This window comes from Prionailurus viverrinus, chromosome A3, assembly GCF_022837055.1.
Source record: "Prionailurus viverrinus isolate Anna chromosome A3, UM_Priviv_1.0, whole genome shotgun sequence".
NCBI classification, from domain to species: Eukaryota; Metazoa; Chordata; class Mammalia; order Carnivora; family Felidae; genus Prionailurus; species Prionailurus viverrinus.
Window position 1 is genome coordinate 69,910,672 of NC_062563.1, and position 27,410 is coordinate 69,938,081.

The window sequence follows — 27,410 nt, forward strand, 5'->3', positions numbered from 1 at the left end:
TTGTGTGACAAACTGCACCTGGTGTAGACTCTATCTGCAAGTCACCAAGGAGCAAACTCAGGTTAGCTCCATTATAGAATGATGATGCCCAGCTAGCTGGTTTGCTTACATATGGTAAATACTGTTTAATGAAAGGCACACTAACATACACACACACACACACACACACACACACACACACACAAAACACATAGTTCCAGAGTCTTGAGACTGACCAAGTGAGGAGCTGAAACCCAAGACTCCCTGCTTAGGGCTCTTATATAGCTTGTAGAATTTCACCTCCAGGTTCCTAGGGAATCTCTTCCTTTTTAAGCTTCTTTGCAGACAACCGTTGCCCTCATCACCCTAGGTAAAGTGCAGGCATTCCCAAGACTGGCCTGAGCATGTACTGTTGTGTCTTCAACACCTACTTAACAGTACATTTAACTGTAATTTAAAGATGAGGTCAAAACATAAGAAGAAATGCATGAAGAGTGCCTGATGCTTTTCCTTACTCTTTTTTTCCTCTTCTGTGATTTCTCACTTGCTGTAAAATTTAATAACAAAACAAAACAATTGCTTTCCTGATTCATGGTGGGCCTCAAGTGGGCTTCAACACTAGAGTGTTTGAAAAAAAATCCCATTTTAAACATAAGCCTCAGTGGCAAGTTTCCACTGCCCATTTTGGAAACTTCCCATGCTATGGAAGTCAAGGCTTTTTTATTCTTACAAATTTTTGGCTATCATGAGATCTTTCACAAAACCTAATCCCCCCAAAATAAATCACCTTGATGAAAATTCACTCAGTAAAGGTAAATTAATGTGAAAATAAAACTGCCTTTAGCTCTGAGCAGCAAGATGCTGAGAGCTGAGGGAAGGAAAAAGTTGAGGTAGAGTACTGGGGTGCAGGATGAATAATTTGGGTGAATCATCAATATTTACTTGGTTTATATTCCTATTCATCTTTAAACTCTGGAAAGAGCATGTTGGATTTCACTACTGGAAAAAAAACTTTACTCCTACAGAGCGGAGGATAAAATCAAATTTCTGCTCTAAGACTTCGGGCAATTTTGAGAAAGAGTAAATGGCAAGCTAATTTACTGGAATACTAATTTATATTGTGTTCTTCCTTCAATTCTAAAATGTTAGCCAAGTATTTTGCCTCAAAGGGTTTTTCTTGGCAGAGTGGAAGCTGCTGGAAAACAATGCCTTCCTCAATCTTTTGAGAAAGCCTGATTTGCAAGGTTTATCCAGAAAGGGGGAGGGAGAAAGAAAGAAAGAAAGAAAGAAAGAAAGAAAGAAAGAAAGAGGAAGGAAGGAAAAGAGAAAGAAAGAGGGAGAGAAAGAGAGAGAAAGAAAGAAAGAAAGGAAGGAAGGAAGAAAGAAAGAAAGAAAAGGAGAGAACAGAGTGTATTTGAGGGCTGATAAAGATGATGGGATTACCACTGACTGGAGATAGGAGAATATTGGTGGGATTTAGAAGTACAACTCATTCCATCATCCTGCTCTCAGCTCAGGGTCAAAGTTTCAGAGAGAATTGGTAAACATAGGGAGACTGAACTACAGCCCACAGCTCCTTGCAGGAATTAGCAAAGATCCATTCACCCACTTAGGACAGGAGCAACAGGGTTCTTGCAATTAAAAGGACAAAGGACAAAAAAAAAAAAAAAAAGTGTTTTTGTGGGAACAAGTGCAGAGGGAAGACAAAAGGAGACTCATATGATCCAAGTTTGGGAATAGGGAGTGGGGGCAAAACAGACTGTGATTAAATATCCTGTAAATCCAGAAGAGAGGCCTAAGGCCTTGTTGATTTAAATTGTGCTGATTTAAATTGATATAAAGACAATTAAGAAATGTCCCATTTCTTACATACCTGAGTTGGTGGATCAAGATTCATATTATAATTTTAATAATACATGCTGAACAAAAACATGTTAAACAAATGTCTTAGGATATATTTGTCCTCCAAAGTTGGGGATTCTAAAAGGGATTCCTTTTCTTTCAGATCATAAGCCAAACCTCACCAATGACCTATGAATTCCTAATGAAGTCTTGGATGCCAGAATCCCAATAGGAACCAGGCAAGGAAATATGAGTAACTTTGCCTTGAAGAGCTAGTCCATGCCCAGGAGCAGAAATGGGTACCTGCAACAGTAGCTTAGAAATGATCCCTCAACAGAGTCAATTCTCTTGGGAGTCCCCCACAGAATAGGTCACTCACTTGTTCCTACATCTACAAGCTACATCCCACATCCATGTAAATATCTGTTTATTCTGTTTCCTAACATTATGATTGCTGGTGGTAGATAAATGCCTGGCCATTTAAGTAAACAAAGGAATGCATTTACTGCAAGTTGAAGAAGGCAATTCATTAACTTAGAAGTTTGGTTGGAATCTATGTAATTGAAAATATGTATCTTGAATTTTCTATGAAAATCAGATGGCAATTTATTTAGGGGCCATTTCTGGAATTTTCTTTGTTACACTGATCATATTCACACCCTATTTGTTACTTTTTTTAATATTTATTTTTGAGAGAGATAAGAGAGAAAACACTCACTAGTGGGGGAGGGACAGAGAAAGAGGGGACAGAGGATCTGAAGGAGGCTCCCCACTGACAGCAGCAAGCCTGATATGAGACAGGAACACACAAACCAAACTGTGAGATCATGACCTGAGCCAAAGTTGGGTGCTTAACCAACTGAGCCACCCAGGTGCCCCTATTCATCACTTAATACAAAATGTGTTGCATTGATTTTTAAAATCATGTTAATGTTGTACATACTTACAACATACTTATGTAATTAAATAGGAATGGGAAGGAAAAGCTAAAGTGAAATACATAACACTAATTATATTTCAAATGGAGACTATAACTACACTCAAGGAAGGAAATTAGGAAGAAAAGGAAAAAAAGGGAGGCAGGGAAAGAAGGAAGGAAGGAAATAAGCCAAGTTATAACCAAAGTTACTTGTAAACTCAGCGTTTAATTTTACCTGCTAAGTCTTAGGCAGTGAGGAATGAGAAGAATCACAGCCTAATCCTGAATTTTGTTTTAGTTGGTTTATTAATTGTAGTGGTATAGGCAACTTCAAGTAATCCACACACTATTCTAGATTCATTATTGGGTTGAAGAAATGAGTAACTGACATCACTGAGGGCAAGGATCCCACCATGGAAGAAAGAACATGGAAACACAGAATGGGGGAAGTCAAAAAACAAGGACGTAGATATGGCGGTACCACTGTGAACTCATCTTTTCTAAAATATATGCATATGCATGATTATGTGCACATGCATTTTTGTAAACTAAAAACCACTGTTTGGATGATTTAGGTTTTATCAGAAAGAGTAAAAATGAGGAGTTTGCGTCTAAGGTCATGTGTCAGAGGTTGTGAGTAAACAGCTACCCAGGGACAAGGACATGTGAAAACCACAAGGGAACATTCTTTAGTTCCATGTGTGTATTTACATATTCATTCAGGTTTATGTGTATATCCTTGAATATATTTTCCTATCTTTGCCTACTGAAAAGGGCCGGAAACAAAGATACTCCAATAGCATTGAGAGTATCTCAACATCAACCACCCAGATTTTGGTCTCTAATATCAATCTTGACTAAATGAAGACAAAATGGCTGATTCCAGAGCTGGGGCATGGTAGGTACAAGCTGTGCCTGGAATATCCTGTTATGACATAAAGTAAGTAAGAAAATGCTAAAAAAGCAAAACAAAATAAAACAAAACACAAACCTGAAAATGTTGGGGTGGGGCATGTCACAATATAACAAAGACCAACTTCATGGGACTCACACTGGCCCATGGACTCAAACTGGGACCATCTGAGCACCAAAATAATCAAGTAAAGTAATTATAAACTATTTGAGAAACATAGAAACTTGGGTGTCCATACCAATAAGGAAGAAATAAAGGAAGGAAGGAAAGAAGAAAGGATGGGAAGTGCTGTAATTAGAAAATCATTTTGTAACTACTGCACTAAAGACTGGACCAGGAGAAAATCTTCAATGGATGCTAAATGTAGGGTGAAATTTTGAAGAGACACAGAATATTTTTATGGTCTTAATGTCTCTCCACCGACAGTTTATTAGTGGAGAGGAAGAAAACATACTGTTCATGTAGTGGAGAAAATGGGCAACGTGTTGACCAAGTGGTTAAATTAAATCACCGGTAAAGGACACAGACGTCTCATGCCTTCAGACAGGATACTAGAAGGAGGCCACAGTATCACCAATGCAGAATTCAACCCAAAAATGCAAAACCTGAATTCAATCGTGAGAAAACATCAAACACAAAATGAGTGACTTTACACTGATAAAAGGTGGGAGGGTTATATATTTCAAAAATGTCAATGTCACGAAAAGACAAAAAAAAAAAAAAGTTGCTGGAAATGTTTCAGATGAAAGCAGGTTAAAGAGACCCGAAAGCTATATGCGGTGTCTGAGCCCAGGCTGCACACTGTGTAGAGGGGAAACGCTATAAAAGACAACACTAGGTCAACTCACTAAATTGTAATATGGAGAACAGAACAGATAAAAGATATTGCATCCGAGCAACACTTACTGAAGTTGGTAACTCTTTGTTATGTAAGGGTATATATATATATCATTATTTGTAGAAAATGCACACTTTAGTAGTTACGGGTAAAGGGACATTTTGTATTTAATTTTTCCTCAACTGGTTATGAAAAAAAAAAGTGAAAATGTCAAAGCAAATGGGATACAACATTCACGAGGGTAAAGATAGATCAATGTTCTTTGTACTGTTTTTATTTTTGAGTGTTTTTTGTGAACTGGAAACTATTTGTAAATAAAATTTAGCAAAATATGTTGCACCATACTTTTGTTTCTATCCCTTCTTTATCCACTGTAGTTCAGGACTTATGACTTTACATCCTAAAGCATATACTACACTGACACAGGATTCATTTTGCTCAAAACATATTCTCTCAGCATACTCTCAGGATTTCCAATCACCTGAAGGTCCACGAAAAATGAACGCCTTGAGCACACTGACCTATTTGCTGCAAAAGGCCATTTTAGCCCTGTCAACTACCATATAGATGCATGAAACCAAACAAAACTGTCTCCTCAACATTAGTCCGTGTAGCACCATTGAAGCCCTTCTCCCCAGTATGTAATGTTCCCTCACATACTTTTATCATCTGTGTTACTCTCTCTTTAAAGCCTAGTTCAAATGTCATCTATTGCTTTAAGCTATCTTTGAAACCAAGGTCCTCAACCTCTCTTCTGAACTCCAAGATCATAAATTGCTTACATCAAACATTCAGTACCTCATCTACTGCACCAATTGTCAGTTCTTGTGTGAGTTCTTGTGTGTATATCTATTTAGATATAGATGTGTATGTATCTATTAAGATGTGTGTGACATGATGTGTGTGGAAAGTATGTGTTGTAGAGGTTTTGACCATGAGTCAAAAAAACAAATCATCAATAATAGCAATAATTTCAAACCTAGGTCCTCTTCTAAGTTCTGGTAACAGTGGCATTTCAAAGAAACATAAGTCACTTAACCCCTTTGAAACTCGGTTTCCTCATCTTTCTTTTTTTATTAATTTTTTTTAATATTTATTTTTGAGAGAGAGAGAGAGAGAGAGAGAGAGAGAGAGACAGAGCACATGCAGGGGAGGGGCAGAGAGTGAGGGAGACACAGAATCTGAAGCAGCCTCTAGGATCTAAGCTGTCAGCACAGAACCCAATGTGGGGCTCGAACTCACGAACCACAAGATCATGACCTGAGCTTAAGTCAGATGCTTAACCAACTGAGCCACCCAGGCACCCCAGTTTCCTCCTCTTTAAAATGAAAATGCATATGCCCTATCTGCTTCACTGGGTTGTGTGAGATTTGAGACATACTTAGGGACAAAAGAATGTTCCCCTGTGGTTTTCACATATCCTGTCCCCAGCAACTAGTTATTCACAACCTCTTGCATATGACCTTAGACACAAACTCCTCATTTCTACTCCTTTTAATAAAACCCAAATCATCCAGACAATGGATGCTACAAAAACAATTCATTCCTCTAAGACCCGTCCTTGACCAAAACTAGTTGAACTTGGGTTGACACTCTTGTCAAAGCCCTGCAAAAATTCTGACTTCCTTCACCGGGTTCACACAGTTCCTTTAGAACCTTCTCCTGTCTGGCAACTTTGAATAAAGACTTAGGCTAACCACTCTCTGGTTGATTTTCTTTCTCAGAGAATAAAATAATATAACATTTGCTTTCCAATTACTAATCCATGACCCAGTTGCGTAAGAGTCCCCTCTCAAGAGATTTTAAATATGAAAAGAAGCCCAAACCGAAAACAACAACAAAATAAAAACAAAAGGAAAAAAAATACTGTACTCTTCCTTGATTCCCTGTGTTGTCAGGCCAGGAATTGGTCCTTTTAAAGCTGTTCAGGTGATTCTGAAAAAAAGTTGCCCCTACATATAGAAAAGAGTTTTTGAGAGCCATAAAAGGCTATTGAATTATAAGATAGTAAAGAGATCCCTAAGTCTGAAGTTTTCTTCATTTGAACTCAGAAATGATTCTCTCAAAAGTTAAAATCCCACACATGCTATTTCCACATTGATAGAATCAACTGATCTCTGATAATGGAAACCCCTTAGGACTGAATGTAGGACACACTTCTCTGCTGCACAAGAACTATCTTGTGCTATGTACTAAAATAATAATTTTAGAGATGTTCTCTAAAAAGGAAAAAGAGTTAACATCCCAGTAGGTCATGTGTTTGGAGTTATTTTCAGCTGAGAGAATAAAGGCACAACACCGATTCCTCTTTCATTCGGTTTCCCTGTATCTCTGGGGTGGACTTTTATATGGCTCACCTCAGTTAAGAATCTACATATCAGGGATTGAACCTGACATCCTTAATATTAGAGTTTAACCAACTGAGGTAAATGGCCAGAAATGATCTATTATAGCTTATAATGAAAAAGTGGTTCGGCTGACAGAATGTCAGCATATCTATCAATTTACCCAGACAGTGAAATGTAGAACTTGCTGCTGTTTATTGCCAAAATATATAACAAAGAAATTGAACAGAAATTGGCATGTAAACAATGACTTCAATATTTTATGAGACCCTAAGATATTTATGACCCACAACACTGAACTATATAATGTCTTCTTGAATTATTAAATAGGAAAGAACATGACCCAAAAGTAGTGCTTGTTTGAGAGAAAAAAAAAAACATTTAACATGCTCCTTATTTAATGGAATCATTGCTGGAGAAATTGGAATAAAAAATGAACTGTGTGTATCAGCTTCAAGTTGTGTAGTTGGTTTTATAGTCACCTGCAAGATATGGGAAAGTCTAAAGCTTCAGCAAAAGCAAAGGCAACGACAACAGGGGGATTTACCTGTCATGGCCTGTTGGTCATCCACGGTTAACTTTAAACTTTTTCCTCGACGGACCACACGCACTGTGTGCCATTCGTTATCATTGAGGTTATAGCCGGCAAAAAGGGTCTCGGGACCTTTGCCTGTAGGATATGCCAAACAGTCATTATGGACACTCAGAATCAGTCAAGCAAATGAACCTCACAGAGAGTGAGAGAAAGAGACAAAGTAAGGGGGAAGGCACGGGAGAGGGAGGAGAGACAAGAGAGAAGGAAATAAGAGAAAGAGGTGAGAGAGAGAAAGGAGAGAAGAGACTGGCTGGATCAATTTTCAAACCCATTAGAGTCAGAGCAAGCAAGGAAAATGACAAGTTAACAGACATTCAGGTGTGACAATTTAAGAAGAATCTTTAACATTATGCATTGATCAAAGACAAGTGAATGAACCTTGTTGTCATAAATAGGCACAGTCAATATAGCATCAGGAAGCCTCCCAAATTTACACACACTTTTTGCTGTTGTTGTTTTTGTTTTTCCTAAGGAATTCTCTGGTCTTTATAGTTAACACTTTTTCGCTAATGAAGTAGATAGCAGTCTTGTAACCTCTGACTTCGGGGAGAGAGCAGACCTTAAGTAATTAGCTAAGCATCTTCAGGCTAGCGCAACTGGCTGATTAGGTTCTGGTGAGGAGACTGCTCTGGGCACTATATTGTGTAACAGCTGCTCTTCACTCTTACATCATTTACCTCCAATATTCACCAAGTTCTTAAATTTATGGAATGTTGTATCTAAAAACTAAGTCCAGTGAAGGCACAGAAAATGGGTTTAGATAGGAGTACTGACTCTTAGGAAATGAAGAAGAAAAAGAAGTCACAGCCAATAAAGGTCCAAGTGATGAGTCGGAAGGAAAATAAAGTGAGACTAAACAGCACTAGAGGGAAAGGATTCCCAGCTGAGGACCAAAAGAAAATTAACCACCTGGGAGAGTAACTGCCAGTGAATCTATTAAATCTATGCAAATTAATTTATAGAGGCTTAGAACAGACATACTATTTCAGAAAGTTGTTTTATGGAAATCAGTGAAATGAGAAACTTAGACAAACATCCTTTTGCCACTTAGAAACAAAGAAAGGAAAAAAACCCCACAAACCTTTAATATAACTTGAAAAAATTTTTAAATTAAAATAAAACATTTCTACTAATCTGATACTATGATTCACTAAGAAAAATCATGAAAAGTTTTTAAAGATACATTATTTGGTGATGGATTTTTCCCCTGTGTGTTTTGCAAGGACTGGAATTTGTTGGTAAGCTAAAGTAATGAAAAAAGTGACACCGTTGAATTTCACCAACTGATTCAGGATCAGGATTGGCTTCACAATTTCTTCAACCAAATTCTACCAGCAAAACCAATCAATGTCCAAGGATCTTAGGAGAACACAGAAAAGTCAAGGAGAAGGAGGAAGAAACAAAGAGAGAGGGAGAGAGAGAGATAGTAAGAAAACCAAGTGGAAGAACTTCAGTAGTCTATCCAACAAGAGATTGTTTGCTTCTGGCACTGCTGGCTATCCATCCAGCCCTGATTTCTCTCTTAGGATGTTACTGATGTAAATTCTGCCTTCCGTGGTTGAGTATTCTCTGGGGCTTAAAGTGAACCAGGGAGATAAGCTAAACTTTGTAGTATGGACTGCTTCATGTCTCTAAAGGAAACCATCATGAAGGTTACAAAGAATCTTTTTCTGTTTCTTTAGAGAAGAAAATTACACATTTTCTTTAAATTACACATCCAATCCAGATACATGAATAAAAACTAGTCTGGACAGAATAGTTCTGAAAGATTGATCACTAAATAACTAGAGGAAGCCTGTTAGTTCAGCAACTGCAAAAAAAAAAAAAAAAAAAAAAAAAAAAAAAAGCTTTGAGGCCAATGTTGAAAGCAAGTTCCATGATCAAAGGAACTCTTTCTAGTTTCAACAGTGAAGAAAGAAGCGCTTAATAACTCTGCAGAATCTTAGTATCCTACCGGCAGCAAGGGTCATTCTTAGTTTTGATCTTTGAAAAGAGAATATATCATGTTAAAGCTATTTTTATAGGGAAGACTTTTTTTTTTCCTTAGAAATGTGTCCTTTTGAAGCAGCTTCACTCCCATTCTCTTATTTTTAAAAGTGTTTTGTCAAGAAAAAGAAGCTTAAGGGTGATATCATCATTATACCCCATTCTGGGCTTGATCTTCCTCTTAAGTCATAATGCTTAATCTATGAAACAACTATTTCCATAACAACAGGCACAAAATCCAATTAAAAATAACCCTTTGGTTCATAAAAATCTCTGTGGGCCAACTTCAAGCTCCTTTCTTGCATTATTAAAAATGTGGAGAGATTGATTTTGGAAGACAAGGTTTTAAAAAATGCACTTAATATTCTCAGTTCAAAACAATGTTATCTATGCAACTTGAAGTGTAATGGAGAGTGCACTGGCAAGAAGTTAAGAATTGTGGTTGCTAGTCCTTGATTTGCTACTAAGGAAAGTAGTTGGGGGCTGGCAAATGCTTACTGTGTTCCAGGCATCTTATCTGTTAACTTATTTCATCTTTACATTGTTATCCTTTTGTAGATGTGGCACTGAAGGCCTAGAAAACAAAAATTTTTTGCCCCAAGGTCACAGGGCTAAAATGTGATAGAAAAGTGTTCCATCCTAGGTCTGACTGACCAAAGTCTGCATGTTTCCCCCTGCATTAGCCTGCCTCCCAGCTATACCTTTGGCTAGAAACTTCTCAGTGTCTCTACATCTAAATGAATAGATGGAGACGGGAAAGCTGCTCTTTGTCATGGCTTCCACGTTGCTCTACAGAATGATTACATGTCACGACATCTGACCCATCCTCTACATAAGTTATGGAGGAAGGAATTCTCTAAACAGAACACCACAACTCTAAAAGGTACTACGGGAATGATACAGAGGGAGGGTCATCATTTTGGGACTGAGTCCACCCATAATCAGCAATTTGCTAGAACATTTAGCTTCTGTTGGTCTCGGCAACCTTATTTACAAAAGGCAAGAGATGATGTAGATGATCTCCATAATGCCTTAGAGATCTCACATTCTCACATTTAAAACATATGGAATTGGTAAAGAAAGGTGGCTTAACTGCTGTAATTTTGAATTTGAGAGTCATTTAGTCATTTGTCCTCTTCTCAAAATTTTAATGGCAATATTATAGTCACTAAGACCATGAATGATCAGAATTCCTTTTGAGATTTCCTCTTTTGGGGGATATCAAAATATTGGAAGTAACATCTTTCTCCCAGCATGGATGTGAGTATTATCGACTGAATGTTCATGTGTTGAAGCCCTACCCCCTAATGTGATGGTATTAGGATGTGGGCCTTTGCAAGGTAATTAGGTTTAGATGAGGTCATGAGGGTAGACCCAATGATAGGATTGATTCTCTTGTAAGAAGAGACATTACAGTTCTTTCTCTCCATCATGCAAGGACACAAAAAGAAGGATGGCCATCTGAAAGCCAGGAAGAGAACTCTCACCAACTACCAAACCTGCCAATGCAGTGATCTTGGACTTCTCTGAGTCTAGAACTGTGTGAAATTAATGTTTGCTGTTTAAGTGACATAGTCCATAGTATTTTGTTATAGGACTCTAAGCAGACTTAGTAAGCAATAATTTAAAGATTTTAAAAAAAGTCCACAGCATTGTTTCTATAATCATTCCTTATGCTTTATAGAGAGTTAAAATTTATTTCTATTTTTACACTTGATCCTTACTGTAATCTATTATTTAAGCCATAGAGTTACCCCCGCCCCCAATTTTTTAGTCAAGAAAGAAGACTTAAAAAGGTCAAGTGTATGATTATAAGTCTCAGAGGCAGTAAGGACTGGAATTAAGAGTGAGATCTTGAGATTTTCCAAGCCCCTTCTAGTGCCCTTTCCACAGGCCCCCAAATGATGTGCAGACAATAAGAGGTGAAATGTGGCTGAATGACAACAGCCAGTATTTAACCAGACTGAATCAAAAGTCAGCTCTATAAGATAAAGCTACATTAAAGAATTATAGAACTAGAAGGGACGTAGGAGGTAGAGAAGCTCATGGAGCCATCTACAAACATACAATTTGAGATCCGAAGCAATTAGATGATGTTCCACTGTTCATATGAAGAGTCCAAGTCCCTAGACTGGCAGTCTAGTGAGCTTTCTGTAAATCATTCTCCCATTGTATTATGCAGAACTAGACTGAACTTCTTAAAGGACACCAAGATCTGACTACAATTCAGTTCCCGACTACAATTGGTTCTCCATCTAAGGTGAAAGTCAGGCAAGAATAAATACTGCTTCTTTTCAACAGGAGTTAAGCTATAAGTGTTTTCTAGTTGGTGATAGTCACCAGATTTTCTGGTGACTCTGCAGCTAAAATTCATGAATTTGCATACATTTAAGTTTATTAATTACAAATGGAAGTAGGCACAATAAGCATTTCAGTTTTCCTCAGTCTGGTTCAACTTGATTGTCCTTTCACAACCTACCCATGTATGAGGTTCTTGTGTCTCTATAATTTTACTCCTAAGAAGGGTTGAAGATAAGGGCAACTTGAGGAATAGGAGAGGAAGGGGTGTGTGTGGGGGTGAGGGGTAGAGTCAGTAGTCAAATAAATCCTTCTTTGAAATCTACTACTTTTACAGAGCCTTGATTTAACCACTAGGAAATACATTTAATAAAGGATGATGTCTGTTTTTGACCAGATTAGTAACCACATTTGCTAATGACTTTTCAACTCCAATTTCACTACAGCAGGGGATGGTGGAGAAAATTGGATTTTTTCCCTAGGGCTGTCATCAACTAATTATGTCATCTTAAGTAAGTCATTTATTTTTCCTGTTCCTCACATTTCATCTGTAAAATGAGGATACTTGGTAAGACCATGTCAAAAATGCTCTCCAGTAACCCAAACTGAAAATTCTGTCATTCTTGGAAGGGAGAGACATGGCCCGCGCTATTTTCTAACCTTGTGGCAACATGAAAGAGTGCAATATTATAGTGAAGTTCTCTAAATTTGTGAGATTTAATTATCTTTGTTAATTTCACCATTTTTATGTTGATATGCATAGACAGAGGAAACAGAGAACTTCAGAGAGTTATTGTAGACCTATTACTCAAGTCAAATGGATCCAGTAGGACAATATTGATGTATGCCAGCAAATGCGTCTATTAACTTATGTAGTCACATTTTAAGGAGAACTGTTTTTGTCAACTTGGCACTACTCAAAATTTAGCACCGAATAATCAGTACATGGTCAGTCAGGAGCAGGAAATACACTTTTCCATGTACTAAGATATGTCCTTGCTTTATGGACAAGTTCACTTAGGAAACAAAATCACAGATCAGAAGGTGATTTTGTAAAATAGCGATCTTTAAGAAACTCTTTCTTTTAACTGTGGTAAATTATTCTCTCCTCAGTTTAAAATATTAGATCAGGGATGGGCAGTGTTGGAGACTCTGACCCAGTCTCCCTCTAAGCTTGCCTTATTCAGAACAAATATAGGGTAAAATGTGAAAATCCAGGAGCTAAGCTGGGCCAGTTGTTTTATTATTTTTTTTAAATCAATGAAATTATTCTTTAGCCACCTGTAATCTTGCATAAAGAATATAGAAACGATGTAAACTGGCAGCTGTCCTCCTGTTTAAAAAGCAGTCTAGGGCCGCGTGGGTGGCACCGTCGATTAAGCGTCCAACTCTTGATATCGGCTCAGGTCATGATCTCACAGTTTGTGAGTTCGAGCCCCACATTGGGCTGTGCGTTGATGGCACGGAGCCTGCTTGCAATTCTGTTTCTTCTTCTCTCTGCCTCTCACCCACTTGTGCTCTCTCTCTCTCTCTTCAAATAAATAAAAAAAAATTTAAAAATGAAGCTGGCTAACTTGGTCCCAAGGCAGCACCCAGAACACCTATGAATCCAGCTGGCTCGTTTCTCCCTTTAAGAAAAAGGATGATTTTTTTAATCAGAAAACTTGAGAAAGGCTTTTAAAAATCATTTGCAAGTAACCCTTTCCTTTAAAATCAGATTTGATTAAAAAGAAAAGATTCATAAATCATTTATGAATTAAAAAAAAAACCTATTCTTCCAGAACATTATTTATTATGTATATCAAGGACCAGAGGTATCCAAAGGTACCATTGTTAGTTTATGTGCATTATCAGTCCTCTTGCATGAGTTCTCAACACACCCTTGATTGTAAAATACAAATTTATAGGCTCTCATCTGAAGATTTTGTAGGCCATTTCCTTGTAGGTCATGTGAGTCATGGAATAGATTGCCTTTCCTTATTTCTAGCCATAAGGAAACCAAGATTTAGGATTTGCACTTAATTTGATCAACTATATTATTTTCTTGTCTTGTTTTTTTTTTCTTTCTTTCTCTCCTTCTTTCTTTCCTCATATTGTCTTTTCTCCACACTGAATTATTTAAAAAATATTTCTTAATCATTTTAATTCTGTTTGAAAGTAGGGGGACATAAATCAATAAGTGAATTTATTTAATAAAGAAAGGAATAGCTTCTAAGAGATGTACAGATAATTAATCCAACTCTTCAATTTTACAGATAGTTCCATGGGAGGTTAGTCTGTCTAGACCTCTCTGTCTCTAATCTATCTATCTACCTATCTCCAACAGGATTAAATGAACCTCTACTGACCAATATCAGGTTTGTTTGCAAGTGTATTTTAAATTTATTTTCATATTTGTGATGAATATTTTTTGAACCAAAATATATATAGCAAAATACATATAATAGTAACTTCAGATCCTTTTTGGAAGAAAGCCTTGTGTGGAAATGTTTTGTGAACTAATTATACTAGTTTTTGAAAGTGGGGGGAAAAGAGTAAAAAGCAATAGAGAGGAATCAAACAAAGCTAAGGAATCTATGAAGCAATGTGATCAAAGATGTTTAGTACACTAAAATGACAACTGTGTCCGGAGTTAAAAGATGGATGTGGCTGGAGAAAAGCAAGCCCATACCTATTATATTTTGATTTTTAAAACACTTAGACATGTGGGCCACAAAGCTGAGATTCCTACATACCCTTTAGGTCATTAGCTCTATTTGTACATTTTAAAGATGTTAACTACATAAGTGGAGCATCTGTATCAGCTACACTATTTCTTAGTAGAGTTCAAACCAATTGGCTCTGGATTTCCTTTTTGTTGACTTAAACATCAAATGTAAGTAATTTCTATTTTATAACCTTATCTTTTCATTGGAGTAGTTAATCTTCTCACTCAAGCCATTTATTGAGCATGGGGATTTTCATGGGTGCTTCTGCAAAGCCATAACCTAGCAATCTACATAGATGACAGGCAAGTGGGAATCCACTTTGTTTGCCTTTTGGAAATGATCGACCTACTACCTCCATTTTATTGAGAACAGGTTGTGTCTTTTCAACTACAGCTGGAGAAAGGCATTATGTAAAGTGCATCCTAAAGTTTTCATAGCTCTGTTATTTAAAAAGAAAAAATCTAGTGTTGCCATACATATATAAATTGGTTCTATATTTACACAAGTGTTCAATTATTCTTTAGATCACTAAACTACCTATAGCACCCAGTAATTGAATTAGGAGTTATAGCACCACAGCATCTTAGAATTATGAAATTTTTTAAAACTGAATGGTCCATATTGGGTCTGTTGTCTACCCTATTTAACTACTCTTATTCATTCTGGATTATGTGGCACTCACACCCTATTATTTTAGTTTAAAAATTACTTTGTGCAAAACACTGATCTCAGCATGTGTATGTCCCAACTTAGATTCTCAAGATGCTTGCATTCTAATCAATCAGGTGGTCAAAACACTTTTTCTGTAATGGGCCAGATAGTAAATATATTTGCTTTCCAGGATGTGGTTGTCATTACAATTACTCAACACTGCCATTGTATGGTCAAAGCACCCATAGACTACACAAATGGGTGTGGCTTTGTTTCAATAAAAACAGGTATTAAAAGAGGCAGCCTTCTGTGTGCTGGAGTTTATGCTGTATTCATGTGTAAAATACACATAAATAAATAGACAATTTAAGTCCCCTTATCTCATAGACTTTTACATTGAATATTAAAGAAAGAACTAATGGAAATATATTTAAGAACTTATTAGTGGACCTGAGTTTTAGAATCAGTGTTGCCATTAAATCTAGCATAACACAAATTATGCTAATTGAGTCTTCCTCTTAATGCTCCTGGTTTGAGTTTTCTTATCAGTAAAACAACATAACAAAACTGAAAGCAATTTAAAAAGCTTTTAAATGGCATAAGCCAATTGTAAAGCCTCTTTTTCTTTTTTTAAGTATACTCTACGCCCAACATGGGGGTTCAAATTCACAAACCTCAAGATCAAGAGTTACATGTTCTACCTACTGAGCCAGCGAGGCGCCTCAAGACCACCAAATTCTAAAATTTAGTTACTTTTCCTGACTGTACAAATTTAGAACAGCAGCTTTTATTAAAATGCATGATATCTGCAAGTGTGTGCATATAAAATTAGGTGTCTACATATATCCACATTTCTGGATAGTAACAAGTTTCATTTGGCAGTTGACTTTGAGGACAGTAACCTCTGGTGCGAGGCAGGAGCCAGTGGAAAAATGGAAACAAGCCTTGTCACTGTGACAATAATGGGAAGAGAGAAAAGCAGGAGAAACAGGCTAGCACCACACTGCTTGATGCCTGAGTCATGGTTCCTGGCAGCAGCCCTCCTACCTGTAAATGACAAGAGGATGTGTTTCTCAGGTTGTAATTATGACACCTTCAACCTGCTGTTTGGTTTTGCCTTTAGTTTCTGGTTTTAAAATAATTACTTTAAAAAATAATCCAACCTCTGCTTAAAGAGGAGGAGGAGGAGGAGGATGAGGAGGGGAGTAACTCCTCATTAAATGTTTCTATTTTATCTTTCTCCATGCCTAGGTATTGGGCTGGGAGCAAAATTCTTTTGTTTTTATTTATCACTGTGAATCAGCTAGGGAATTTAATTAAAAATTAATGTTAGACACAGGTAAATTGCACTTTCAAATTCTTCTATTGCTATTTACTAACATTACCAGGAGAAGGACCAACATAATAATTTGCAAGTCTGGCGCAAACTGAAAATGTGGGGCTCTTGTTCAAAATGAAGAATTTTAGGACAGTTACAGCAGACCATGAACTCAAGCACAGGTCCTTCTAAGCCTAGGGCCATGGGTAACTATGCAAACTGCATGCTGCTGAAGCCATCCCCGATGTGAAGAATTAAGTTTTGTGCTTATTTATTAAGTTTCATTTAGCTCTGTATTTGGAAATATGCAGACAAGGCTGGAAGCAAAATACTTCATTTATTCCCTTAAGAGGAACCGTTGGGTCACCTTCCCCATCCGTTGGCACTTAATGGCAAGGCCTCTGGAGTATCAGAGGAGTTGTCTCAGAACTGTCCTACCTGCCGGGCCTGGTGCCAATCAGGACTTGGACTTGGTGACAGAGTAATAATCCTCCTAACAGCCATGAGGCTAAGCTACCTGCCAAGCCATGTAACTCCTCCCTCTTCAACGTCTCCTCACATGCCTGACAAGTCTTCAGAATGCCTTTATGAACAGCTACTTGCCTTTTCTGTACAAGCAAGGTGATGTTTATAGAGTCCTAAGGAAAGACACACTTCCTTATATTGTAAGTATTGGAAACACCCTTCCCTAATTAAAAAGTACTTTGGCTAAATAATGTAAAGCCAGACTGTGAGCTTCAAGATGTTGGTTTTTCAAAAATGAAAATGAATAACAGAAGAAAGGCATTTTATAAACTATTTTAATTTCTGTGGAGAAATAAAACAGTCACATGCTAATTAATTACATTTATCTGTTTTGTTTACATTATTATTTATATCTGTCCTTGTGGGTTTTTTTAAGTTTATTTATTTATTTTGAGAGAGAGAGAGAGAGAGAGAAAGAGATCTCATGAATTGTGAGATGATGACCTGAGCCAAAACCAAGAGACAGACACGTAACTGGTTGAGCCATTCAGGTGCCCCTGTCCTTGTGTATTTATAAGTGCTAGAATGTGTATATCTTGGTCTAGTGCATGTGTTCTGGACTCCCAGGTTGACTTTTTATCCGCATTCCATAAGTTATCAACTGTGTGAATTTGGGTAATCTATTAAAGTTCTCTGGGCCTCAGTATTTATATCTGTAAAATAAGCTAGTAATAGAGATACTTTACAACACAAATAGATTTAATGCATTTTAGTAATTTAAAGCAATGACTATTACACAGTAAGTCCTCAGTTGTGGTAATAATAAATAATAATAATATCACTATTATATTGTCACTATTATTATTATTTTCCCTTCACTGTGCTTAAAATTTCAAAGAAAATATACTATATCTATGGCTTAGGGCCTTGAATGTACAGCTATTCACTAAATGTATATTGAATGGGTGTACTTGTATAGAGTTTGTTGGATTGTGTGTGTGTGTGTGTGTGTGTGTGTGGTAGATGAAATATCTCTTGATATTCAAGAACTCCATTAACTTTTAATGCTTACATTCACTAGAAGTGTTAGGAAATAAGAAAGCTTCATCCCTTTGTTGTCATATTTGGCAGCATGGAATCTGGTAAGTCATACAGTTGGAGAACTTGGGTAACTCAGTTATCTGGCTAATTATTTGGACAGATTTTTTGATCAGTTCCCTTGAAAATAAATTTAATATTGTGTAGAGCCTGGGAGAGCAAAATGACCTAAGGCTAGCAGCCACTAACTTCCAAATGCAAAGAAAATAGTTGGTTCAGGAATTGAGGGATTCAAGAATTAATGAGTAATTATAAGAAAACATGGGCCTTGTCTGCAAAAAGATCCAACCTTGAAGAGCTGCTGGAAACACCCTACAGAGACTCATCTGCCATTTTCCTAACTCACACCAAGGACATTCTATTATCTGCAAAATAAACTTTAGTATATGTAGCTCTCTCTCCTTCTGCTCCATATCTAGTTTTATATCATAGCTCTAGGCAAATGAATCAACAAGGTTTAAGTCATCTAGTAGAAACAGTTAGCCTCTATAGCTTTCACATTGATTGTACCCATTTATGACAGACCAGGATAAATACCTCAATGTAAATAATTTTCAATGTGAAAAACATACATTTGAAGAAATATAAATTACCTTTTAAGAATATAATTACATTTACAACACAGTAAAAATGAACACAAATTATATAAATACATTGTACAAAGAATGCTTTAAAATAGTTCACCTTAAATCTAATCTAGCTCAACTGGCAAGTTTAGGAAGAAGTATAATAAAATACACCCAATACACTGAAAGAAAAAATTTGGACTGTGACTTTATTTTAAGGAAAAAAGATCATTTCCAAGAAATGCTTATCACATAATAGGATAGCTTGCAGGTATAATTAAGTACTAAATAGTTAATGTGATTTTAAGTAAGAATTATGAACAGAAAATGTATTCAGCATTGGTGTAACATGAAAAGGATTAAATTGATTTATACTGATACTGATTTAACACATCTTATGCAATACTTACAAAATTTCAAGCTATCTGAATGAAAAAAAATGAAAAAAGCATACAGACATTGAGCATTTGGAATTTTATAAATATTTGACTAAATATTTCACTAAAAAGTCATGGGTTTAGAGTAAAAAAAACAGAGATTACTTAATTAAATATAACATTACTCACCAGAATACACTATTATAATAGTTATAGACTTTTGTTTTATGAGAAGGCCAAGGAGAAGGCATATTTTTTCATATTACAAGGAAAGATGGCTTTACCTGTATTTTATTTTCCATATCTTGTTAATGTAAGTCCATTGGAATATCTTTAAATACAAGATTGAATTTATAAAATTTAGCTCTCCTTCAGTATTTTTGGGGTATTCTTGAACAAACTTTCTCCACAAAGTAAAAAGTATATTAGAAAATTAAATTTCAGTCCCTGCCTTTGTTAATTTATTTATCCCCTTCCTTTCTTTTCCTTGGGAAGCCATTATGATACTTGAAAATCTGTTTTTCAGTATTTGTCTTAAACATTACAAAGCTATTTTTTTAATAAAAAATATTCTAAAAAAATATGATAGGAAATGTTTTATCTTTAGAACTCTTGAACTGTAGTATCTCATTTGTTGTGATCTTTTTTCTTTCCTCGATGACTGCATCAAAAAAGGTAATGGACAAGTAACACATGACAACTTATTCATCCATGATATAAAAATTGGAATAATAACACACATTTTCCCAAGCAATGATAAGATTATTTACTAAATCCTTCTTTACATTGAATTTTAATAATGCAATAACAGACAGTGCTAACTTAATTGTTTTCTTTTATCATCATTAGCTTACTTATCAGGCTAACTTTTTAGTCATTGATTGCTATAAATTAGTCATTGAGCGGTATGATTGTATTTAACCATTATTGTAGTAACAAGGAAACTATTGTGATTACTCCTATATTTGAAGGTGTCTTTGGGTCAAAATCTTCTAAAATGAATGGCCTGCTTTCCTATGATCAAGTGTTCTTAAAAGGTGCTTGTCCCACTATAGCAAGTTATTAACAATTGAATCTTATGCCACATTAACTTGCTTAATTTGAGGAAACAGTACTTGCAGGTTCCTTGGAGCTAGTCAACCAACTGCTAGAAGGAATGTTATGTCTGTGTGCTTGTTCTAGTCAATCTTCCTATGAAAAGGTTATGTTAGTTAGGCTTCCGCTTAGTGGGTTACAGTCAAGGATAATTTATAGCAATGCATCTGCAAGTATCTTTTCAGTCAAGATTATTCCAATATGGTCTGTTTCTCAAGATCTTGCTCACAGATGCTTCCAATCAGTTTTAATTTGACTGATCTGAGATAACTGATGAATCATAATGAAACTTACTTTTGTACATATATGTTTCCTCTCTATTTATCTTTCTTCAACCTGCTCAATAACCTGGACCTACTTTATATTACTTTGGCATAAAATATAAGCTAAGCAGTAGATTAGGTTGTGAAATACTACATCTCATAGTCATATTCTGAGTATACTGTTTACAATTTGTTGCTAAAAGAAAAGGTTGCAAATGACCATGATCCTATACCTATATTTTTAAAGAAACACATATTGCACAGTGTGCTATATATTAAGTATGTAACATGCAAAGTATTATGTGTTATAAGGGCATTTAAAATATGAATGAAATACTTCTCTGAGCACTGAAATGGTCTCTTTTATATTTTCCATTTCCTCTAGCTTCCAAATATGAATATTATTTCTAATTAGGAGCCAAGCATTGCTTGAAAAGAGACTCATTTTGACTATTTTGTAAGTCAACATTGGTGGGAAATTAGTCTCCAAATACATTTAAAATATACAAACCATAATACAAACATATGTTGTAGTATAAACCTAGATTGTCCTAAATAATGGTGGGATTGGTTTCCATTATATCTTAACAAAGCCTTTACTTTTATTTGCCTTTCATTGCATATTTTAAATTGGTAGAGTAGAAAAAAAACACTGTAGAAAAATTAGAATGTATGGATGATGAACAAAAATAAGACATGAAAAATTACCCACAATCTGTATAGCAGGAACAATAAACATTTTGAGGGATATTTTTACAGAAATACTGCAGAAAAACCATTTTGTTATGGTGGTTGTCAATTTTGCAGTTGGCACTCAAAAAATAGGAGATACCAATTATTTCTTTACTGCTTAGTATTTGAGCTAATTTTCCTCCATTGAACAGTTTAAAGAATTGGCCGATTACACAAATATTATTTTTGACAGTGTAAAGCTTCTATTTTGATTTATTGGACTGAATCTTCAAATAAAATAATTTAATTTATAAATGTATTATTAAGATACTTCAAGAATCTCATCACCTATACTGTCACTTTCAGAATTCTATGTGGTTATTATTTCTATTTTATTACTTTTTAATATTATTGTAGTCAATATCATGTTCTACCTCCATTTTGATCTATTTCAACACTATGAGGTGAATATGTATGTATTCCAAGCGGATTTGCATAACTAATTAAATCATTTATTTTTTATTTTCTTTTACTGGACACCTTCATAATGCATGAAAAATCAGTAATACCAATTTTAAGTCATGCCATTATAGTATATTAGTTCTATAATGTTTGGGTTTTAATTTTCACATGGATTCTTTGGATTTTCTAGTAGTGCACATTTATTTACACTGGAAATTTTTTGATTTCCAAAATAGGTTGATATTTTCCATGTATCTGACAATTTAATGAGTGCCTATATTCACAGGCTGCCTATATTCTTTGTATGCAAAATTTTTAAAAAGGGAATTGATAATTCTTACCCTCAATCCTATTTCCAAAGGAATTTTAACTGTAATAATAATCCATAGAAAAAGGCAATTGACTTTGAAATTTAATTTATTTCAATAGTACTATGCACAAAATATTTTCAGTCTAATTTTACAGATGTCCTGGGAAGGGTGATGGGAGGGTGAAGAATTCTCACAACTATATAAGTGATGCATTCAAAGAACAAATAACAACAAACAACAAATCCAATATTAAGTGGAATAAAAATAATGGTAATTTAAATACTGTTAGGATTTCTTACTTTACCTTTGGGGAAACTGTTTTCATAATGCACTTCTTATCCATCTTGCTCTTTGCTCCCATTGGTAACAAATGAAAGAAATGGATAAGAGTTCTGAGCATACTGAACATTTCAATCCTCAAATTCTTTGACGGCCCCATTCATTACCCCCACCCCCAATTTAAAGAGCCCTTCCCACCTGACTTATACACCACATGTTAGCCAGTTCTATGTTGAAGAAATTGTAATCCTCATGGGCATAATCCTTATGGGTAAAGTAAAAACATTTTAAATCACATACCCTAGAGAAAAGATGCTTGTGTGGAAAATCTGCTGTTCTTGTATTCCTTTGAGGAGAGTATATTATATGGGCCTCAGCCCCTGCTCTGATCACAGCTGACTGGGTTACCAGTTGGCATCTGCCCCCAAAGCTAAATCTGGTCAGTAGCTTATGAAGTGACATTGTTTGAAATTTCTACTCAACAGCATATGAATAAGTAGTGAATCCACTAGGTTCTCTTTCTAGGGGATTTTGAATACATAACCTACATAGAGACAACGGTTAGTAAAGGAGTAGCACAAAGCTGAAGGACACAGAGAACAGAAGCCATGAGGGAAGAGAGGAAACGCTACGAAGAAGCAGAAGACATGAAAAAGTAGAAGCTACAACCAAGCTGAAGCAAGTCAGTGTAGAGAACAGGAAGAGCTGGAGTACCAGAAAAAAAGACAGATGATAATGAAGTCACCATGATGGCACAACATTGAGAAGGGAGCCTTAGTGGCAGCGGATGAAAACATGACAAAATACCTGGGCCAATGGAGCCATACTGCATGTTGAACAATCTTCTAGTTCTTCATTCTAAGCTCCATAAAACCTGTCATGTTGTGACTGAAATTATTTCCTGTTTATATCTGCTCTTAGTGTGTTCTTATAATAAACTTTCATAAACTAATGTAACCTGAATATATGTCTATTTCTTAACTACTAAAAAATTAATGGACTCAGAGGTACAATATAAATAAACATAAAATACTGTAGAAAAAAATATTATTGTTCTAACATATTGACCATTCATGGTTTTCAGGGATTGTTTTTAATGGATAAGAATAGTGAACAATGCTAAATAAATTCTTAGAAGCATTCAAAAGTGTATTTTCTTAGCTAAAATAAAACAGATGAGAAATAACAAGTGTTGGTAAAGATATGGAGAAAAAGGAACACTTGTGTACTGTTGGTGGGAATGCAAATTTGTACAACCATTGTGGAAAACAGTATGGAGGTACTTAAATAATTAAATATAGAAATACCATAATGTCCAATAATTCCACTACTGGGTATTTACCCAAAGAAAACACTCACTTGAAAAGATATATGCACCCCCACATTCAAGGCAGCATTATTTACAGTAACTAAGATCATGGAAGCAACTCAAGTGTCCATCCAGAGATGAATAGACAAAGATGATGTGGTGTGTGTGTGTGTGTGTGTGTGTGTATGTGTGTATTACACATATACATAATATTCCATTATACATATACATATATATAATGGAATATTATGCAGCAATAAAAAAGGATGAGATCAGCCATTTGTGACAACATGGATGGACCTAAACAAGGTGTTATGCTAAATGAAATCAGTGAGACAGAGAAAAACAAATACCATATGATCTCACTTATATGTGAAATACACACATACACACAAATAAATAAACAAACAAACAAAAAAGCAGAATTAGACCTATAAATACAGAAAACAAAGTCATGCTTTCCAGAGGGGAGGGAGGGGTTGCCATTTAAAAAATTTAGAAGGTGGGGGTTGGGGATGGGCAAAATGGTGAAGTGGGAGAAACAGGTTTCCAGTTTGGATCGAGAAAGTTATAGGAATAAAAGTCACAGCATAAAGAACACAGTCAATGAGGTTGTAATAAATAGCCTTGTATGGTGACAGACCGTAGCTTACTTGTGGTAAGTAGAGCATAATGTACAAAATTGTTGGACCACTATATTGTACACTTGAAACTAATGTAACATTGTGTGTCAATTATACTCAACTTAAAAAAAATTAGCTTTTAATTCTTTTTCAATTTTTTAGGAAGTATATTCTCTTAAGTGGATTAGAAAAAAAAAACACTTTTCCTGGTAACAGTTTCCATTTGGCTTAACAATTTTTTTGTACATAGTGATGTAATTCAATATAAAAGGTATTTGAATAATTATAACTTCTGAGTTAGAGGGAAGTAAATTCATGAGTTTTGCTGTTAAAATATTCTAAAACTCTAGTTTGAAAGCAAATTATTGAGTTTATAGACATCAATGCAAATTGCTAAATTTTATATTTTATGTTTCACTGAGTCTTTACATAGTATACCATAATCTTTAGGGAAACCAACTTACTAAATGTGAACCCTAGCATGTCTTTGAAACTTAGGCTATGAAATCTTTACATTTTATTTTTGAAATTTGTCTCAATTAAAAAAAAACAATCAGCATTTTTAAATTATGCAAACATTTTCATATAGCCAAACTATTTTCTCAGGAAACACTGCCAATTCCATAAGATAGTAAAATATATATAAATAATTAAACAAATAACAAAACACCTATTTTTCAAGACTAAAACTTTTTAAAACTATCAATCTAAGTTTTCCAAGATTTAAAAAACATTCATATTCTGCATCATAAACCATGGAGTTTAAGAATGTGTATAATCCTATAAATGGAAGCTAAGTTGGAATGCTCATATTAATCATACATATCTGACCCATAGTTAGGTAGACAAAGTCCTCATCTTTTAAATTATACATCTATTTGAGCAGGTAGCAGATACCTAATTTCTCTCTAGGGACTATATGAGGGACTGAAATCCATGATCATAAGATATGTTTTCATATTCTCTGATAGATAATCAATTGATAGGATATAAATTATTAGTGGCTTTCTTTTGAAAAAAATCAGGAATACCAAACTTGTACAAAATTTTCTAATCTATATTTGTGCACACTAGTAAAATGAGTGTGGTGGCATGGCACTTTAGATCATCCTTGAACATTAAGGCTGTCCTAAAAACTGCAGATTGTTTTAAATAGAAGTCACTGAGTTCATTTCAGTTTTTTTTGATATTTTAGGAGTTAGTTCTCTATGATACCTAAATCAGGGCATATAAGTAAAAAGACCAAATTCTCCAAATACAGAAAATTATTATTGTTTTCTTTAAAATGAAAGAAATTCTAATCATCTATCTCACAATGAGATAAACTAAGTGCAAAAAATTAATAAAAGTCTTATTAATGACAAGAGATATCTGATTTAAATTTCTATCCTTGATTTTCTGGGTCAATGATAAATATGGGAATGTTACATCCCTACCAAAAGAAATACATATGGGAATGCAAACTGGTGCAACCACTCTGGAAAACAGTATGGAGTTTCCTCAAAAAATTAAAAATAAAACTACCCTACGACCCAGCAATTGCACTACTAGGTATTTATCCAAGGGACACAGGGATGCTGTTTCGAAGGGGTACATGAACCCCAATGTTTATAGCAGCACTATCAACAATAGCCAAAGTATGGAAAGAGCCCAAATGTCCATCGATGGATGAATGGATAAAGAAGATGTGGTATACATATATATATACAATGAAGTATTACTCGGCAATCAAAAAGAATGAAATCTTGCCATTTGCAACTATGTGGATGGAACTGGAGGGTATTATGCTAAGTGAAATGAGTCAGTCAGAGAAAGACAAAAATCTTATGACTTCAATCATATGAGTTCTTTAAGAGACAAAACAGATGAACATAAGGGAAGAGAAACAAAAATAATATAAAAACAGGGAGGGGGACAAAACAGAAGAGACTCATAAATATGGAGAACAAACTGAGGGTTACAGGAGGGGTTGTGGGAAGGGGGGATGGGCCCAATGGGTATGGGGCATTAAGGAATCTACTCCTGAAATCATTGTTGCACCATGTGCTAACTAACTTGGATGTAAATTTAAAAAAAGAAAGAAAGAAAGAAAGAAAGAAAGAAAGACATAAATAAATAAATGGAAAAGAAAACAGACACTCAAAACTGTGAAGGAAGTGGTGGATATTCAGAAACCAAATTTTTCTAATAACACGACAAACAAAAACATCTGAATGACAGGCTGTGGTCATTTGGTGATATTTGGTTGCATATAAGAAAAATTTCTTTTCGCAGAAACCAAGGGAATATCAAGTTTGAATGTTTCTTCTGAAACTTCCTAGGCCTTTCTGAGAATATCTACCTAGGCCATTGTGATAATGCCAACTTTAAACCATGAAAGAGAATTTGATGAATTCGGTCCACACTAATCAGAAATTCTGCATCACTTTGAATACAGCCTTTCACAGCAGAATCAGAAAATGCTTCAGCCAATCAATTAATAATTGAGTTGATTTCAAGAGGAATTCTTAACCTGCACACATTTAAAACACTGCAGCATTTTGTATTTGTACAAAAGCAATGAACAGACTAATTGTTCACAAAAATGGACCCAAATCTTCTACTAATCAGACGCTCACACTAAGATTTGTCAAATCTATGTAGCCATTTAAATGTGCAAGGAAAAACTATACTCTTGTTTATAATTCTCATAAATGTAAAATGTGGATAATCCAACTGGGCGTACCTTTAAATTTCATTCCAATTCTGATATTATTCTAAAGACTCATTATCATGTGCCAATTCCCTTTGCCTATTTTGGCTATTTGTTTTTTTAATCAGAAATCTAATGCTAGAGTTTTGCCTAAAACAATCATATAAAAATTGTCTTTTATTTTCTTTTCCTTCATATCTACTTTCAGTTAAAAAAAAACAAACCAAAAATAACTAATAACAATAACTAAAAAACAAAAAAGCAAAAAACTCTTGAGTTCTGTATTTATATAATCATCTCCCTTTATTCCTTGAGCAGCTCCTGTCCTAGGCGGATGGTGCACCAGTGACGAGAAGCAAGGACTCACACAACTCTACCAATCAGGCAACTATTGTGTGGGGACTGAGGCACATGATTCCCTTTCTCAGTTGTCTGCTCTTTAGGCACCAGGCAGCTGCTCTGAACTGAACATTCATTTTGTATTAACAAGAGCCAGCCCCCAGAAATTTCCTCTTATCTTTTTAAGTAGCTTGCCAAATGGCAGCCTGATCAAAGCAATCTAATATAGCTTAAGTGCCACTGGTTGACATTTTGCATTCTTTTATTGCTTTCCATTTTTACCCATAAAAAAAATGGGTGATAACTAATATCCAGTTGATCTTTTCATTCTGGTAATAAAATGATAATACAAAGATCTTATTATCCACTCCAGACATCCATCACAGTACATTTTCCAATAACACTATTCAGAGTGTTTCTTCACTCTATCCGAGTGCAAAGTGAGGTTAAGTACTCGGCCTCACATT

The 27,410-nt window shown here is 35.3% G+C and overlaps 1 protein-coding gene across 19 annotated transcripts in view; it reads right to left on the reverse strand.

Moving 5' to 3' along the window:
- The window catches only part of NRXN1 (neurexin 1), a 1,136,768-nt gene that overhangs the window by 587,389 nt on the left and 521,969 nt on the right, over positions 1-27,410 (reverse strand). For all 19 annotated transcript variants that reach the window (XM_047854354.1, XM_047854351.1, XM_047854348.1 and 16 more), the window contains one exon: positions 7,384-7,506. In XM_047854354.1, the coding sequence (XP_047710310.1) occupies positions 7,384-7,506 (123 nt within the window). The remainder of the gene's footprint in view (positions 1-7,383; positions 7,507-27,410) is intronic.